This window comes from Larus michahellis, chromosome 1 (genome assembly GCF_964199755.1).
Source record: "Larus michahellis chromosome 1, bLarMic1.1, whole genome shotgun sequence".
NCBI lineage: Eukaryota > Metazoa > Chordata > Aves > Charadriiformes > Laridae > Larus > Larus michahellis.
This window is the reverse complement of record NC_133896.1, coordinates 50,231,480-50,248,403: the sequence shown is the minus strand read 5'-3', so window position 1 is coordinate 50,248,403 and position 16,924 is coordinate 50,231,480. Positions and strand designations below refer to the sequence as shown.

The following is a 16,924-nucleotide window of genomic DNA, read 5'->3' as shown; positions in this document are numbered from 1 at the left end:
ATAATGCATAATGTTTCTATCCAAAGTCTGAGCACTTCTGAACACAGAGAGCGCCGGCAGCAGGATGACCACCCTGTTTCCTGATTGGTGTGGGAGTCAGGAACACCCTGGGAACAGAGTGGGAAAGGGATGGTACAGAATCTAAGCATATCATAGGTTCCTTTGTAGGTTTAAAGAGAGGTCTCTCATGCAGGACTCTTTTCTGTCAAGGCATCTTGAGGATGTAAAAACTGAATGAGACCCAAGTTCTCCAGTGGAAGGGCTGTGAAATGTTCACTAACTCATTAGCAGAACCCCACAGGGGTGTCAGAGACTTTTAAAACTAATTGAAGTGCTACATTGATACAGCCTTGTATCTTTTTTCTCTGTACATTTTGGCCTGTTTAAACCTGTCTCTTAGGGGATTTGGCAAATAAGCAAAAACAGAGTAAATCATTTAAATTGTGGATATTTTAAGTAACAACCTAACTTTGGAGCACTCTCTCCCTAAGGGATGGGCAGATTGTTTTTTAAAACAAACGTTCAGCCTCTCAACAGAGAACTGCAGGTTTTGGGCTTTTACAGCCGGACTTTCTCTAAAGCAGCATGAGATGATGTGGGAATAATTTACAGTCAGAGTGGAAGAAGGATCAGGAAGGTTCTTTAGTGTGTAGTGGAGAGCATGCATGAACCCTAAGGGACTTTGTCCCACCCATTAAGAACTGTCTTCTGTATTATTACTAATTCCTAGAACAGCGAAAGGAAGCAGCCTTTTATCGGGTACTGTGCCCACGTGCTTTGCATGGACTTTGGTGCCTGGCTGGTCACGTGACAGTTCAACTTGCCAAAACAAGGGAGAAGTGACCCCGCCAAAGCAAGCTAATAACTCTGTGTGCAGTGGTTTTGTTTGTTTGGTTTTATGTGGAGGATTGGGTTGAATCAGTTTACCGTGGGATCAGGTGAATGCCCCTGCCAATGCAAGGAAAATGTTTGGAGGCTGAGAGTGGGGAAGGAAGTTGGGAAGCTGGAGCATAATTTTTCCCTTTTACACAGTGGTAAAAGTTTATGTCAAATTGATCAGTTCCATTAATTATAGACTTGCACTGTGTTACATCATGGTGCCCAAGTCCCAACTCCAGCAAAAAGTGGCATTTTGGCAAGTAAGTGAAGCAGTCAGAATTTTTTCCATGTTTCACTTTGAGAGGGCTTAAGCGTGGGGTTAGTGACTTAAGAACCATTTTACTGGAAGACCGTTTTTAGTCCACCCTCAAGCAGATGAACAAGGTCTGCTTTCTTTAGAACAAAACTTGAAGTGGAATATATCACGTGAGAGAGAGAGTCCCACAAAAGCATCATCAGAGTTTTCTCCACTGTCTCCAGTGCACGCTGCCCGCTTGGGGTATGGATTTAATGAGCCTTCACGCTGACAGAGGAGAAAGCAACCTCCTACTGAGGACTCAATCCCAGCACTGCAGTGGCTTTGAGGGGAAAAAAAAAAAAAGTAATGTAGACCAGAGAGGTGGTGTAAACCAAATGATACGTGTTGCAAAGTAGATTTAATTAGCATCACAGCAAGCCTGTGCTACCCTAATGTTTTCTATAGCATATGCGAAGAAACTTTGATGCTGTTTTAATGCAGTGAAAGTTGCCATGGCAACAGGTCTCCCAGTTCTTTATCTTGTCAACATATGCCGGAAACATTATCTGTCATGAACATTAGAGTTATACTTTTTCTAAAGCATGAAAAATGTAAAACCTACATTTTGGACAGTGTTGTCAGACTTGATTATGCCTGAGCAGACAGTGATACACACATGCAGATATATATATACGTGCATTTATTTTTAAGAGTTGGTGGTTCATTCAAGTTTTAGGAGTCTATAATAAATTACACTTCTACCTAGCTGATGGATGGCTCTACAGCTAAAATGGGAAAAGTGGTGTATGGAAATAGAGCTGTCCTAATTCTTGTTTTCTGTCTCCAGGAAGCCTTGGAATCGTGCCAGACACGGGTTTCGAAGCTGGAGCTGCATCAGCAAGAACAGCAAGCACAGCAGTCCGAAACGGTTAATGCCAAAGTGCTCCTGGGGAAATGCATAAATGTTATCCTGGCCTTCATGACTGTCATCTTAGTGTGTGTTTCTACAATTGCAAAGTTCATTGCTCCTATGATGAAGAGCCGTTTTCATATCATCTGCACTTTTTTCGCAGTGACACTGCTGGCAATATTTTGTAAAAACTGGGATCATATCATTTGTGCCATAGAAAGGATGATTATACCAAGATGAAGCTGCTGATCTGGCTGCTTTCTTTTTCCTTTTTTTTTTTTTTTTTTTCCTTCGCCTCCCTGTTTTTTAAGTGCTGTGTGTACAGATTATTTTTTGTCAGTTTAAATGTGCGGACTGGATGGAGAAAGCTACAAAGACTCTTGAACTTTAAGGTGTAAATACATAAATGCATACTTGTTGGCAGTCACTTGCCTGTTCGATCCAATTGTGTCTAATTGGCTGTGTCTGTGATGAACTGCTCACTTATGTCGGTCTTCTGCCTTAATCCAACAGGTTTTCCACTTTACAGACCCACACCCACAAAAGGTGGTATGAGGCTCTGGGAGGGATGCAAGCAACTGCGAGTGTCAAGAGTGCTTTTTACGAGACTGGAGTGTGATTAGGAGGGAGTGCACCATAATGTGCATCAGCCCTGTTAGACTAATAAATTAATTTTCTCTCTGAATCCAACTAGGATGATTAGCCAAATTATACAGTCATATGTATTAATAGTTGTTGATTCTAAATTAATGGGTATGTGTATATGCGGTTTCTAGTTTTCAGCACCAGCAAAAATTGATGCTTCTGCTAGTAACCTTTTGCACAGAGAGTTTATTGTTTGTAAATGAGACCAGTGATGACTACTGACCACAGTTAGCGGTTGTTCTATCCTGGCACTGTTCCTTATCACACTTGGGGAAACACACAAATGCGGCCAAAGGCTTCCAAAGCTGAACTGAATTGAATGACAAGATCTCGGTGCCGCTTTATAAAGGAGTAAAGAAGCAAGTAACTGGTGGGCAAGTTGTCATGCAGACCAAAGCACTCCCTTCCTTCAAGCCCTGCAACCTGCAAGGGGAACGGAGTACGCAGCGAGGCAAGATTTAGATTAGCCTTTGTGAGCACTGAGTTTGTTGGGGTGCTCCAATGGAATGCGAAGCAGATAGGTAGTGGGACTTGGGGTACAGTGGATTCCTTTCTTGCATCAGATTAAGGAATGTGGAAGAAACATGAGGGAACAACTTCTTAGGGGAGCAGGGAGTTAAACTTCTGTAAATATACAATCACTGTGCAGACTCTCTTGATGAACATTCCTGAAAATAATGTATAAGCATACAGTACTACTACTAGGAGATGGTTGGGTTTGTTTTCTTACTGGAATTTATTTTGCTTGACTTAAAAACTGCAAAAAAAAAAAAAAAAAAAATTCCCTGAAATCTGCTTGGCTTTCAGCCATGGTGTAAAACAAGATCTTTTAATAAAAAAACCAAAACAAACCACCACAACCATAATTCTTCTCCACTCTCCGTTAAATGAACAGACAGTGTCTCCAGTTATTTGATGTTCAGTATTGCTTACTTTGAAAATAATTTTTACAACAGATTTTTTTCAGTTGCAGTATTTGTTATGCTGGTTTTACAGGGTGGGGGGCAGGGATTATTCAATTTATTTAGTTTTAATCAAGTGCAATAGTTGGTGTAGAAACTCAGAAAACCTTATTCTGAGGAAAGGGAGCGGAGGGAGGAGGGGGCAGGGGAAGAAATTTGACATTTTACCACACTTGGATCAACAGTGAATACAGTTACTTTTTGTGGCTTCAGGGACTGAAGGAAAGACAAAATTAACTGCATAAATAATGATATGACTCAGCATTTAGAAAATTCAATTAAAACACTTAAAGAATACTTCAATGACTTTTAATATGTGCTACGCCTTTGAACCGAGAAATTGGAAAGGATTGTGCTGGCTCGCAGGCACCGGAAATGGATCAGATCAGGCACACCCATGTTATCCTAACCCAGCCTCGCCTCATCTTCAGAGGAAAGTGGAGTGGAAAGAAAAAGTCCTGCTGAGAGGGATATGACTCTCTAAAACCCAAACTTACCAATCAGTTTATCCCTGGCTGTGTCAGGAAGAATTATTATATAGATACATTCTTCTTTTCTTTAAATTTTTTTTCTGTTTGCCTTTACCCCTGTATTCCCGGTATCCCCTGAAGAAGGAAAGATTGTGTTATGTATAACACTTTTCTGTCTTAATTGCTGCATGCGCTTCTGCTGCTGTATGGTTCAGGGAGACCTTTCTTCTCATGTCTCTTAACCCATTTCGGCCCTGTATGCGTGCATTGCAACAGGCCTTCACCCCCACCCTCCAAGTGCTTAGCCTCCTTTTACAGCCAGCTCGTAAACTGAGGGGATTGCTTCCACCAATGCAGCTCATAAACTTGTCTTCACAGGAAAGTCCCTTCCACAATGTTAAAAACGTTAAAAGGAAAAAAGAACTAGCTCTTTCCTGGCCTTTACATCACAAGAAAGGGTGTCCCTCAGTTTATTTTTATGCCCTTTTGATGTGTCCTGAGATCCTCTTGGTCTTTTCCACTGTTTTCATATAATTTGTTCTTATCTTTGTTTTTGAAAAGGTGTATAATGTCTTTTTATAGTTGGTATTTTCCATTTCTTTAGTCAATGAGTCTGCTTCTATTCAGAGTCCTTTCTTTTCTGAAGTCTTTTCCTAAATTCCACCACCCATTTTACTAATCAGCCCTATGACTTTTTTTCCCCGCCTCATTTCCATAGGCTGGAAGATCGTACATGCATTACAAAAAAAAACTGGTACCGATCCTCAGAAAGCTGTGACTCTTCATAGTGGTTTTTTGACATCTTTATTATAATCTCTACTCTTCCACTCCATTTGCACAGCCACCTTCTGGTTTGGCCACTTGAGAAAACGCTGTTTGTCTAGAATTTTGTTAAATGGGTTCAGAAGGGTACCTGTGCAAGAAAAATACTACATGTTAGTGATTTTTGCATAAGAAAAACTCCTTTACCTGTTGCATGGTTATATGTCTAAAGAGATAATCCTCCCAGTGCTAGTGCATGTAGTTAAAAACGTAATGTCAGGTAGTCTCAAGGTCAGGCAGGAAAAAGGTTAGTTGTTTTTCTTATAACAGAGGAAGCTGGTATGGTGCGACTCGGGGACATGAAAGCTTCTGCTCCAAGGGCATCCTATTACAGTCATAGAACCATAGGGTTGGAAGGGACCTCTGGAGATCATCTCGTCTAACCCCCCTGCCAGAGCAGGATTGTCTTAGAGCAGGTTGCACAGGAATGTGTCCAGGTGGGTTTTGAATGTCTCCAGAGATGGAGACTCCACCACCTCTCTGGGCAGCCTGTTCCAGTGCTCTGCCACCCTCAGGGTAAAAAAGTTCCTCCTCATGTTTAGGTGGAACTTCCTATGCTCAAGTTTGTGCCCATTACCTCTTGTCGTGTCGCTGGGCACCACTGAAAAGAGCCTGGCCCCATTCTCCTGACACCCACCCTTTAAGTGTTGATAAGATTCCCCCTCAGTCGTCTTTTTTCCAGACTGAAGAGACCCAAATCCCTCAGCCTTTCTTCATAAGAGAGATGTTCCAGTCCCCTAATCATCTTTGTAGCTCTCTGCTGCACCCTCTCCAGCAGTTCCCTGTCCCTCTTGAACCCTCTCTGCCCAAATCTCCAACCTGTCCAGGTCTCTCTGTATGGCGGCACAGCCTTCTGGTGTGTTAGCAACCTCCTCCCCCCCCCAGCTTTGTGTCATTGGCAAACTTGCTGAGGGTGCACTCTGTCCCCTCATGGGAGAGTCCTGGCAGACGACTTCGGTGCAAAATGAGAATAGAACATAAAATCAATGGGCCTGTGAAAGATTGCTCACTGTCTTGATAAAATCTGACTGGGTCCAAATTGGAAACAAGGGTCTTGCGTTTCCTTATCGGCTTTATATCTGGCAGAGGATGCAAAAAGCTGTAAAGGCTGCATAATGTTACTCATGCAAATTAAACCAACCCTAACTGGTAAATGGGAACAGCACTTCTCTAGGTTATTTTCCCTGCTGGATTTAAATCTCCGGAGAATGTGACATGCATCAACAAATTTTAAAAAAGACACGAAGGGCAAAAGCCTGCTGTTGGGTGAAACTGCCATAGTTTTGCCCAGAGTAAGGCTGCGGTGCCAGGAGCTCTGCCAAGCGGAAGGCCACCCAAAGGGGAGGGAGGTCTCCCCTCCTGCCTTCAGCCTCCCGTTTCTCACCTTGTGCTGATGCTGGTGTGTGGTGTGGTCTTCCACATGCTAGGTGAGCTCACTAGGCTGGAAGAAAAACCAGCGAAAGGGATGGATAGTTCTCCACATCTAGAGACTCAGAGGGATGATGGAGAGGTCTCATGAGTGCCACACTGGGACAAAAAGTGAGATGACCCTTTTTCTTTCTTGCTGCCATGAGTGACTCATTAGCTGCCCTTAAAACTGCGCTCTAGGCAGCCTCCCTGCAGAACGATGGGGCAGCTTCAGCGCAGGAAAGTTCTTAGCCTTTGCCTACAGGGAACAGATAGGAAGAGCAGCAGGGTGTGGTAGTAGCCCAGGCTAGCGGGCTGGTAGCGCCTGTGCCACTAACTTTAGTATCAGCATCACTTCCATTGCTTGGGCTGGGGTTATGCGAGTGTACGTATCTGGCCTGCAGTCGGAGCTCTGCTTGCTGTGAAAAAGTACGCCTAGGCCATCCCAAACAGTTGCAAGACCTCTCTTAATGAGAACGTTGTTCAGCTTCTCAATCAATTAACCATGTTCTGTCAGGGTACCGTGTGCTTTATGTTCTCATATGACACATTAGACGTTCTTAGTATACTCCTTACACTTACTCATCGTGCGCCTCTAAAACACTCCCACTCAACAAAAAGTTGCCAGACAGTGTCTTCTCTGCTTGGTGCTGCCCGGTAGTCAATTATTTCACTTCACTTTGACAGTAGTTCTCCAAATGAACCAGCCCTTCAGTTAGTTTGTAATACCTGTTCTATAGGCTTTTGGCAGATTTTTTTGCTCAGAGGTTTCTGGAGGTTTAGTTTCTCGTGAAGGTTAGCACAATTTTCCTGATCTCTCCCATTTCAGCATTCAGGTCTAAATTAGGTTTCCTCTACAGCTTGTATAATGGATCCTTCCACTAGCTTCAGCTATAGCTGCTACTGTTGAACATCCAATTAAGTCATTGACAGCACTGAGTGAGACACGGTTTAAATTCCTTCTCCTTTCTGCTTTACGTTATGTATGTTCATGCAGCTTCTCATTTTAACTGCGCTCCTGTGATGTCTGCTTGTTCTGAATTCTTAGAGAAGCACTACCAAATGTGGCTGCTTTTTACTTTAATCTCAAAATGCTTGTATTATGCGGTGCCTCTGCTGCAGGGCCACCACGTATAGATCTGGTATCTCCACTACACGAAGGATATTTAAAAGCCAATAGTTTTCTTTGAACAAATCATGCCTGCTTATCTGGGGAATAGAAATTCAATAGGCGAAGGCAATTTGCTCTAGGAAAGATACATGATCCACTGACTGGAAGCTGAAGCTAGACAAATCCAGCATAAGCATGAGCTTCAGTTCTGTAATCATAAGGGTTACAAGCTAATGATTAGCTACGGAATAACATAAAGGACTCCAGCATTTGAAGTTTAGCTGAATGCTGCTGTTCAAAGAGGAATCAGTTCAGGCTTACGTTTGTTACAAAGTTAACTGCATAATCACAGGTAGTGCTTTATGGAGTTAAAATCAATGAATAACAAATTATTAGGGGAAAAAAACAACCACCAACCCACAGAAGCTTGTGGTTCATTTAGGTGGTATGGAAACCAGGCTCCTTTCCACTGTGATATAGACATTTTACTTCCAGATTCAATGGTACAACAGAAGGTAAATACAGATTAATGTAATTAGACACTTTAATTTGGATAACAGAATTTAATCACTTCTGAAAGTACATCTAGGAATAGCAATCAGGCAAGTTTATTCTCCTCTTTTTTAATCAAGCAAATATTTATCTGCTTTTTTTCATTTAATATCATGCCAAAACATGGCCTTTAATTAATTACGTTGCTCTTCTTTAAAATGCAAGAGATTATAAAAGGCTTGTGTTCAGATAAATTTTGAATGGTCTCTCTGATGCTGAGTAGAATCTAGCAGGAAGAATCAAACAATTTTACACTACAGCAGCGAAAGACTAAAAAAAGTTTAATTTTAATTAATTGCTTATTTTCCATGAAAAAAGGAAACTGAGGTGATGCTGTATATAAAGACTGCATGAGGACTAGTCAGACTATCTTGTACGGTTGATTTGCTGTATGTTTAGCATATTAAGTTGTACTGCTGTTGGAAAGTTTTGCACAAAGCCACATTTCCTTTTTACCCAGGGAACCTGGGTCTGGTAGTATCGAGGTGTACCAAAAATTGTCTGGTTTTATTGACTAAAGTTAATTGTCTCAGTGTGTAATCTACCACGTTTCTCATGCCATTTTTATTTGGTGCAGCACTGTGGAAAGATGCAACTACGAAAATGTAATTTTTGTATATTTTGTTGTGTAGTCATGACTGCCTCTAAGATGCCATTAACATTTTTTAAAATAAAAATATTTACACTTGAATGTTATTTCTTAAACTTACTATCTGATCACTCAAACCCCTGTCAGTTTTTCTTATTCAGTAACAAAGTTATTCGATTGAGTATAAGCCCCAGCTTTAAAATACTGATGAAACTGAGCATTCTGCTCTGCTGCAGTTTTGACCAAAACTGGTAATTTGAATTTTATTTACAGCTATGACAGGGCAAAACTGCAAACATCAAATGAGGTCTCATCATTGCTCTTCTCCAGAGCTTGTGTGAACACACTGTGCAAACGTGACGCTATTGTGCCAAGCAGTTGGACTCATTTTGGATTATTTTTTTGGAAAATTGAATTAGAAACCTAAGCTGAATTTTCACATTATTGTCAGAATCTTGGTCACATGTGCCAAAAATGTAATACTGGCATGCCTAATAGTTAACATAACTGACATAAAGCAAAACATTTGCATTTATTTTTCACAAAGCAGAGGTCTTGTCAGCTGGCACCAGCAGCCATTGGGAACAATATTACTTTTATACCAAGAACAGTGTAGAAACAGTGTGGTAACTGCATGTTGCCTTGCGATCACGCCGTACTTCCCATTTCCTCCTATTCAAGGAAATAGCATACAGCAGCTCCCATGTCACCTGCAGACTTTCCAAGGTCTTGTCATGCTGAGTTTCCCGCGGGTGCCTGGAACTCAGTCTATATTAAGGCTGACTCCATTCACAAACACCAGGTTCCCCCACAACTGCTAATAACTTTTGCCCACTTCTGGCATGGGCTGAATAACCCCTGCTAACACACTGGCAAACCAGATGTAAAAAAAGTCATCTCACTCATCATCAGTTCTTCCAGTTGTTCATAACTCTGGCTTTGAAGAGCACATAACACACCCTGGGAACTGTTTGAGCACCCAAAAATAGAAAGGCAGAGAGGAAAATACAATGTTTATTGTAAACAATAGTAAACAAAGTAAACAATACTGTTTAACTTAGCACAGAAAGAGAAGTGTCACTCATAGCCGAGTAGCGGTCACTATACAGTGTCAGCAATCACTGGATGAGATAAATAACCCTTAGCAATATTCACTTAAAATACTTTGTGTTGGTGCCCCCAATACCTCCAAGAACCAAAGTTGTACAAACGTGCCAGAAACCATCTGAAGGCACCCAAGACTTCATCTGTTACTACACTACAACTCATTCAGATACACCAAAAACTGCCTTGAATTTGTTAGTTGAGACACTGCTGGCGGTGCAGTTTAAACTTAGTGATAAACGCTTCCTGAAGGCATGTGTGCCATAGCTCTACTCGTGCTAATGTGGCAGAGTACAGCAATCGAACGGCAGGTGCTGCCTCCCATGGAAACGAGCACAGAGCTGATGTAATTGAAAGGAGGAATTTCCACGCTGTATCCTCCTCAATTCATGTTTGGACTGTGGACTTAGATGGCAACTCATTAGTTTCGTGAAGTCACCTAATGGATCTATGCTTCGTTGCCTTTTATGTGCAGCCTACCAGATTCAGACAGAAGAAAAGCAGAGAGGCTGAACTCCCCTGCCTTAGGACAAGCTTGAAGCTGGCCAGTGCTAAGCTGCTGAAAGAAGCATTGACACACTTTTGACAGAAACTTTAGGAACTGAGGCTGCATTTGATGTAGTCATGATCCCTTCAGTTGGTGAGCTTGGGGTTCTACCCATCTACATGCGTAAATTTGGAAAAACTCTTTTCAATGTGGCTGGAATGGAGTCAATCTAATGGAAATGAAAGCACAGTCAGGACTGAAGCCTGTAATATATGACAACAATACATATAAGTTTGAAACCTCCTTGTATCCCAATGAATTCCCTCTGTATTTTTCTGCTGAATACCATTTTAATAAGTTGGTATTGGTCTGGGAAACATCCTTTTCCCCCATAGCCACAGGCTGAAAGGGAAGGACGCAGAAGATTGGTATTTATAAGCATGAGATACTCTATATACACGCTGAACTGAAAAGTAGAGACCACAACCCCTGTGTGATCAGCACTCCCAGGCAGCTCATTTGCCCGAGTAAAGGCTTCATAAACTGCCTCATGCCTTACATCTACTGATGTCCTGTGTGCTAAAAATTACTTTATGGCCCTATTGATCTCAACAGTAAAAACCCCTCTGAGTTTAAGAGGAAGACTCTCATCACAGTGCTATGGCACTTAAAAGCAATTTCATCTTCTGATTTTGCAATGCCAAAAATATTATTTTTCTCAGGCAATCTACACGCAACAATGTATGGCTTTAACTCTCCACCACAAATAGCACACGGTCACAGACACCTCTCCTGCAACCTTATGAGATGATGAAACTATTTGGATGCTTTCAGCTCTGCTGACTCAGAGGTTGAACAGAGCTTGTACTCCCAATTAATTACTAATTCCCCACTTGGCCTCTATCCTGCTAGGTTGGATTCAGGTCAAGGTGACATAAAATAAGCATGGATTAAACTACAGGTACAACCAGCAGCACGTGTGCATAACAGCAAAACCCTTCTCTAAAGGTATGCCACTGGGCCACAGGAGCTTGCGGATTTATCTAATCTAGCAACTATTTTCAGCTTGCTCCACTGAGGCAGCAAGGAAGTCTAAACGAGCTTTCAAACTCATTGAGGCATTTTCTGACCATACTTAACGTAGTATATTCTTCCAAAGAGAGTATCTGCAAATCGCATCAAAATATTTTCCTAGGCTTCTCTACATATTTTACAGCTCTTTGTGTGCTGCTTGCTTTGTGTGAGGATGAACCTTGATGCCCTGTGAAATGCTGATCTACCCAGAACTAATATAAGATGTCATTTAAAGAGACATACAATCTCTGATACTGTCAACTGAAAACCTTGAGGTCTCTAAATGAAATCTCCTTACTTTTATGTGAGCCCCACAGTGAATTTAAACAGCGTGCCTTAAAGACACCTTACTTTTTTGTGAAATAAACTACTGAGACCTGTGGCTGCATAAATTTCTATTTCTACAAAAAACCTGTGTTGTGGGAAGTGTTTCAAAAAGGGAAATTTGCCACTGTTAGAATAATGCAACATATTATAAAGGTATTATACCAGCTTCCTTTAGGCTATCACTGAATTAGAAGAGTAAGACTGACATAAACAAAGAGAAAGACTCCCAGGTCAAGCCCACCTGAATCACTACAGCAGCTCTATTTTTAAAGCAAGCAGAGGTAGGAGCAGGTTTTCAGCACAGCTTCTCTCATCGCTGGGAGACATGGAGAGAGACGGTCACTGTGACGAACAGGAGCATCATCACCACTCATACTTTAAAAAAATGCTATCAGGTGATTAACTAGAATAACCTGACTCAGTGGGCCTTGGAGGGAAACACATGCTCTTTTTTGATCCATGTGAAAAACATGAAGGCAAAAATAAAGTAACACAATTTCCACCATCTTGACTCATCCTCTTAGAACAAGATTCCACACTGGAAATGGCTGCACAAAAATTGCACCATTAATCAACAGATTGCCTGGCAAGAGCCACCCAACCCTGTCTGTTGATTTTAGTTATCTAAACAATTTTAGATTTTGTAATTTTTTTGCTACGTTCCCTGCAGAGCTCACACTGAGTGACCTAGATTCTTGATGTCATGTTTCTCATGTAAATTAATTGTTTTCCAATAGATTATAGCTGTGTAATCCTGATGTGAACAGACACTAATAGAACCAGAGAAAGAATCTGGGCCACGCTACCATTCCTGTTAATGAAGCTGCATAAGGAAGGAAGACGTCTGTTTGGCCTTAGTTAGCATTAATATTTGTAGAGCTGATAGTGAAAAAAATAATTTAAAAACGGGCAAATTTGATACAGAAAACAAAACAGTCAGGTACGCAACTTCATAACACTTTTTAAAAAGATTTCTTGCTTTGTAAAGCCGTGTAGAACCATGCCTTTCTTTTTTCATCATAATCTGTTTTGCATCAAAATTAAATTTCAGTTCATTTTGGACGGTGAAATTTTAAGTTGTTGCAGTGTTACTTATTTCAGTATAGGTATACATTGGTATAGGTTGAATACCATTGGTATTTCACTTCTAATATTGGCCACAAGCACAACATAGATGTAAAACTGCACAGCAACATCAGTCTGCACAGTCAGGCTTCCAGTGAAGTACTAACCTCTTGCCGTAGTAACTATGGAAGTGACTGTACTGTTTTAGACACCTTTTTATTAGCTGAGCTTACAACCACCTCTAGGGGAGCCAACTGTAATTGTTATCTCCAGATCAGTATAAAACTACCGGCAAGTTTAACATTTGTCTTTTTTTTTTCCTCTTTGGGGATGTGTGTGTGTGTCATCGGTAATACCCACCTTCTAATAAACTATTTGAAGCCAATTTTAATCCTTATTAAAGGATTGTTAATCTTATTAGGGGAGCGTCAATACCGGTCTGGATGATCAATCTCCCGCTTTAGTCAAAGAGATTTTAGAGGGAAATTGAGGAAGTTTACGAGAAGATCACGATTACGGTATTTCAACTGCTCTCACAAGCGGATTTCTGTCAGAAAACAGCGCCCATCGCCCAGGAGCGCCTGGAATGTATTTTCCTTTGTACATGGCTATACACAAGCCCGAGTGTTCAGCTTGGTACGGACAGTAGCTACTTTTTACCGCTGGATACAAAACATAACGCATACTTTTTACCTCAGCTAGAAAGCGTTAGACTCGGGTACCCATTACGGGAAACCGCTGTGAGCTGTACGGCGGCGCTCCCCCTTCCCTCCCGCCCCTCACAAGCGAAAACTGCAGCGACAGGCACAGAACCTCCTGAATCCGGCGCAGAAGCTTCAAACTGCCACGCGGCGGCACCGAACCCGCGCTTTGAACCCGCGCTTTAAACCCGCGCCGTTCACCGGAGGGACGGCGGCGACTGCCATACCCCACTTCCCCTCCCTCCCCTCACCCCCAACCGCCGCAGCGGCCGTTGGCGCCCGGCACCGCCCCTCGGGGGCGGGACAAGCCGGCGGCCGGCGCAGGCGCGCGCGGAGCGCCGCGCTCGCGCTCGCCCGTTGCCCCGGCAACGCTGCGTCGCCTCCCCGCGCCGGTTGGCCGCGGCCTGCCCCGGCGCTCCCAGCATGCCCCGCGCCCCGCGGCGGCCCGGCGGGCGGAGGCGGTGGCGGGAGGTGAGGCGCCATTTTTAAATTCCTCGAACGGGTGGCGGGCCGCTGGTGGCTGGGCTGGCCGGGATGTGAGGGGCAGGGCACAGCTGAGGGAAAGCCGGGCGGGCGGACCCACTGCGGGTCTTCCTGCTTGGGGCTTCATCTCGCGGCCTGCGAGCTGTGAGGCCTACCGACCTTTGCTCCGGGCCGGCTCGCACCTTCCCCTGGGCCGTTAACCGAGCAGAGAGCTGTATAAGCTGGGAAGAGAGGTCGGCAGCTCGCCCCAGAGCGCGATCGTCTTGTGTCCCGTCTGGTGGTAACAGCCTGCTGCGGCCTCTGTTGACTGGTCGTGGGCTGTGAGTTTGGGAATCACCCAGCACAAGCCCGGGGTGGCAAAGTACGGGGGTAGGAAGAGCCTGCTTTCAAACGTTTGCGTGCTTTTTTTTTCCACCAGTGAACTTCAGCCGTGTGCGGTTTGAGGATAATGATTATTTTTCTGCACTTCTGGGTGTGTGACATCTCTATCAGTGTTGTTCCTCTGACCAAATTCCTATGTCCACAAGTCATAGGAAAAGGACCAGTGAAAATGTCAGGATGACTTACATGGCTCGCTTTGCCTTGCATGCTCTTAGCCTACATACTATAAGGTGCATATAATCATATTTCTGCCTACAGGAGCTGTAGGATACATATACTAACATGAGACCTGTGCCCTGTCTGAACATCTCTGTTTTTAAGTCAATACGAAAGGGAAGTGATTGTTCAGAAGAGTTTTGGCTGTAGACAATGGAACTATTTGTGACAAGCAGCCATCTGTATGCCCGAATAAAACTGGATGAGATTCTAGTGAGCAAGTTTCTCATGTGTGTTTGAAGGTCTCTTTTTATGAAAAAAACAGTGGAAAACATATGTGGCATGTGTAAACTAGCTGTTCTTGAGTACAGCTAGGTTTACCAACTGTAGCTCCCATGCAAAATTTCAGTTTGATCAATAACTGCTGTCAGTTTGATTTAGTAGTGTATGTGGCTAAAGCAAAAATTTTAATCCTGAGCTAAGATATAACATTCTTCGTTGCTTTTCACCTAATAAAATTAACCATATCTCTTGTGTAAGACAGAAATGGAAAGGGTGATACTGTGTGCCATGCGTAGGGATGGACACTGAAATAGTGTATGCTTAATTGTTGTTGGAATTTGTACTTTGAACAGTGTTGTGGAAAAAGTGATAGTAGTTTGAAGGAGATTGATTCTATAATGTAGAAGTCATACAGATGTTCTCCAAAATTTCTGCACTTAGGCATGCAAAGGTATTAAGTGTTTACTTTCACTGGATTCTCTACAGTGATATCTGAGCAGTATCCAGATTATGAACTTCCTATAACAGAGGTTTTCACGTTTCTCTTTGATAGTTTTTTTTTCCCCCCAGTATATATGTTTTTAAGGTGATTACTTTGGCTATTGCAAGTTGCTAATGGTGGATTAGTAGAATATGGACTGTTAAAGTAATAAGAAATATGCTATCATATTTCTCAAATTAGAGTTAATTTTGGTTTTTATTCACTTGATATTCACGTGAGTGTGTTGCATAGTCATTTAAGGTAGGATTTGTTTCACTTTGACTGTCTAAAAGGTAGGTATCTGGTCTATGGCTGTGATTTTGTGAACATCTGAGCTCATGATGTGACAACTCTTTGCTCCTAAAAGGAGAAAGCGTTGCTCCTCCTCCTGCCTATATGTTTGGCTCTTTGTTCCTTTCTCCTAGCCAGTACCAGCTGCCTGCTTTCACTGATGATGTAGCTTGTTGGATTTTTCCATGAACTAGAATGATTCACTGACCTCACAGAAAAACCACTGAGTGTTTTCTGCTTGTTTAAGTGTGTTGGCTTTTTGAGTTAAATCAGTTCATGGAAGGGTCTGATGAATGAAACATCTAGGAATGGAAAAGAAGAAAGGAGGAGTGAAACCTCCCATTCCTGGTGACAGTGAGCTCTTGTATTGGATTGCACTTTTTCCTTAGTTCATTATATAGTCTTACTGTAGACTCTTAAGGAGGGATGAGAAGGGTTAGTGTTTGAAGAGACACTTTCATGAGGCTGTGCTACCTTTTGAGTGTCTCGCTTATACTTTCAGGCAAATAGTTTTATTGTTTCACAAGACCTTGGCTGATTCAATTAGGAAAAAAAGAAGAAAAAAAAAAAAGGAAAGAGCATATAAAAAGGTCTAGAGTTCTGACAGAGTCAGGCAAATGGATTAAACCATACATTGTGTGAAATAGCTGTTTGGCTTTCAACAGTTTTTACTGAGAATTTTAGTACTTGAACAAAACATGGCACAAGGCTAAATACTGTTAAGTTTTTCGTCAGTAGTTGCAAAATTACATTTAACTGTTTAAAACAGTGTTCAAATATGACAAATTGATATGTGCTAAGTTTGGCTGTGGCATGGAAAGCAGAGCCCTGAGTGAGTTATATGTCACCCAAGTGAATTACCAATACATGCTGAAGTCACATAACTAGGTTATGCCAGGTAAGCTAGAAGGAAGCCTTGTTATTGTAAATGACATAGAATAGAACTAAAAATAGTAATATAAATAAATAAAAATGTATTGATATCTTCATATTTTTCTCTAAAAACAAGTATTCTCACCATTTTAGGTGCTTGTAGCAAACAAAAAGTTGAAATATAGTATAGCCGAAAAAATCTTCTAAAAGAAGAAAAACCCTTTCGTGTTGTGTAGACATAAAGGAGAGAGATGCGAATTACGTCTTTAAGCAAGGTTTCTCTCTGTATGAAAATAAATAATTGGAGAAGAAAGGCAAAACAAAGGTGATTCTTGGAAATGTGATTGAGTTACTTCACTTAGCTAGGTATTCTACAATAAATATTGCTATTTTAGCTACTGAGTGTGCATTTCCTAGGTTTCAGGACTCTGCACCAAACCTTTGTATGTGTACCTGCACAAAATTATGTTAAGATTTCATAGTATGAATTCAGGGCAGCTGATGCAAGTTTGCAGTTCTGTAACATGATGAAATTTGGCAAATATATAGGTGGAGAATTCATTTTATATATGATGTGGGTTTAGTTTCTTTAAAGGTTTTAAGGTTCTCTACCTGAACAGATCTCCGAGAGAGG

General features: G+C 42.0%; 2 protein-coding genes across 16 annotated transcripts in view; both read left to right on the top strand.

Annotated features, from left to right (window-relative positions):
• TMCC3 (transmembrane and coiled-coil domain family 3) overlaps positions 1-8,684 on the top strand; it is a 145,271-nt gene extending 136,587 nt beyond the window's left edge. For all 6 annotated transcript variants that reach the window (XM_074575166.1, XM_074575175.1, XM_074575194.1 and 3 more), the window contains one exon: positions 1,965-8,684. In XM_074575166.1, the coding sequence (XP_074431267.1) occupies positions 1,965-2,267 (303 nt within the window). In that variant the 3' untranslated portion in view covers positions 2,268-8,684. The remainder of the gene's footprint in view (positions 1-1,964) is intronic.
• A 4,959-nt stretch (positions 8,685-13,643) lies between these two features.
• Positions 13,644-16,924, top strand: part of CEP83 (centrosomal protein 83) — a 29,346-nt gene continuing 26,065 nt past the window's right edge. For 8 of the 10 annotated variants that reach the window (XM_074575076.1, XM_074575121.1, XM_074575106.1 and 5 more), the window contains exon 1: positions 13,644-13,814. The gene's annotated coding sequence lies outside the window, so the exon portion shown is untranslated. The remainder of the gene's footprint in view (positions 13,815-16,924) is intronic. The other 2 variants (XM_074575128.1, XM_074575115.1) reach the window with 1 other exon arrangement.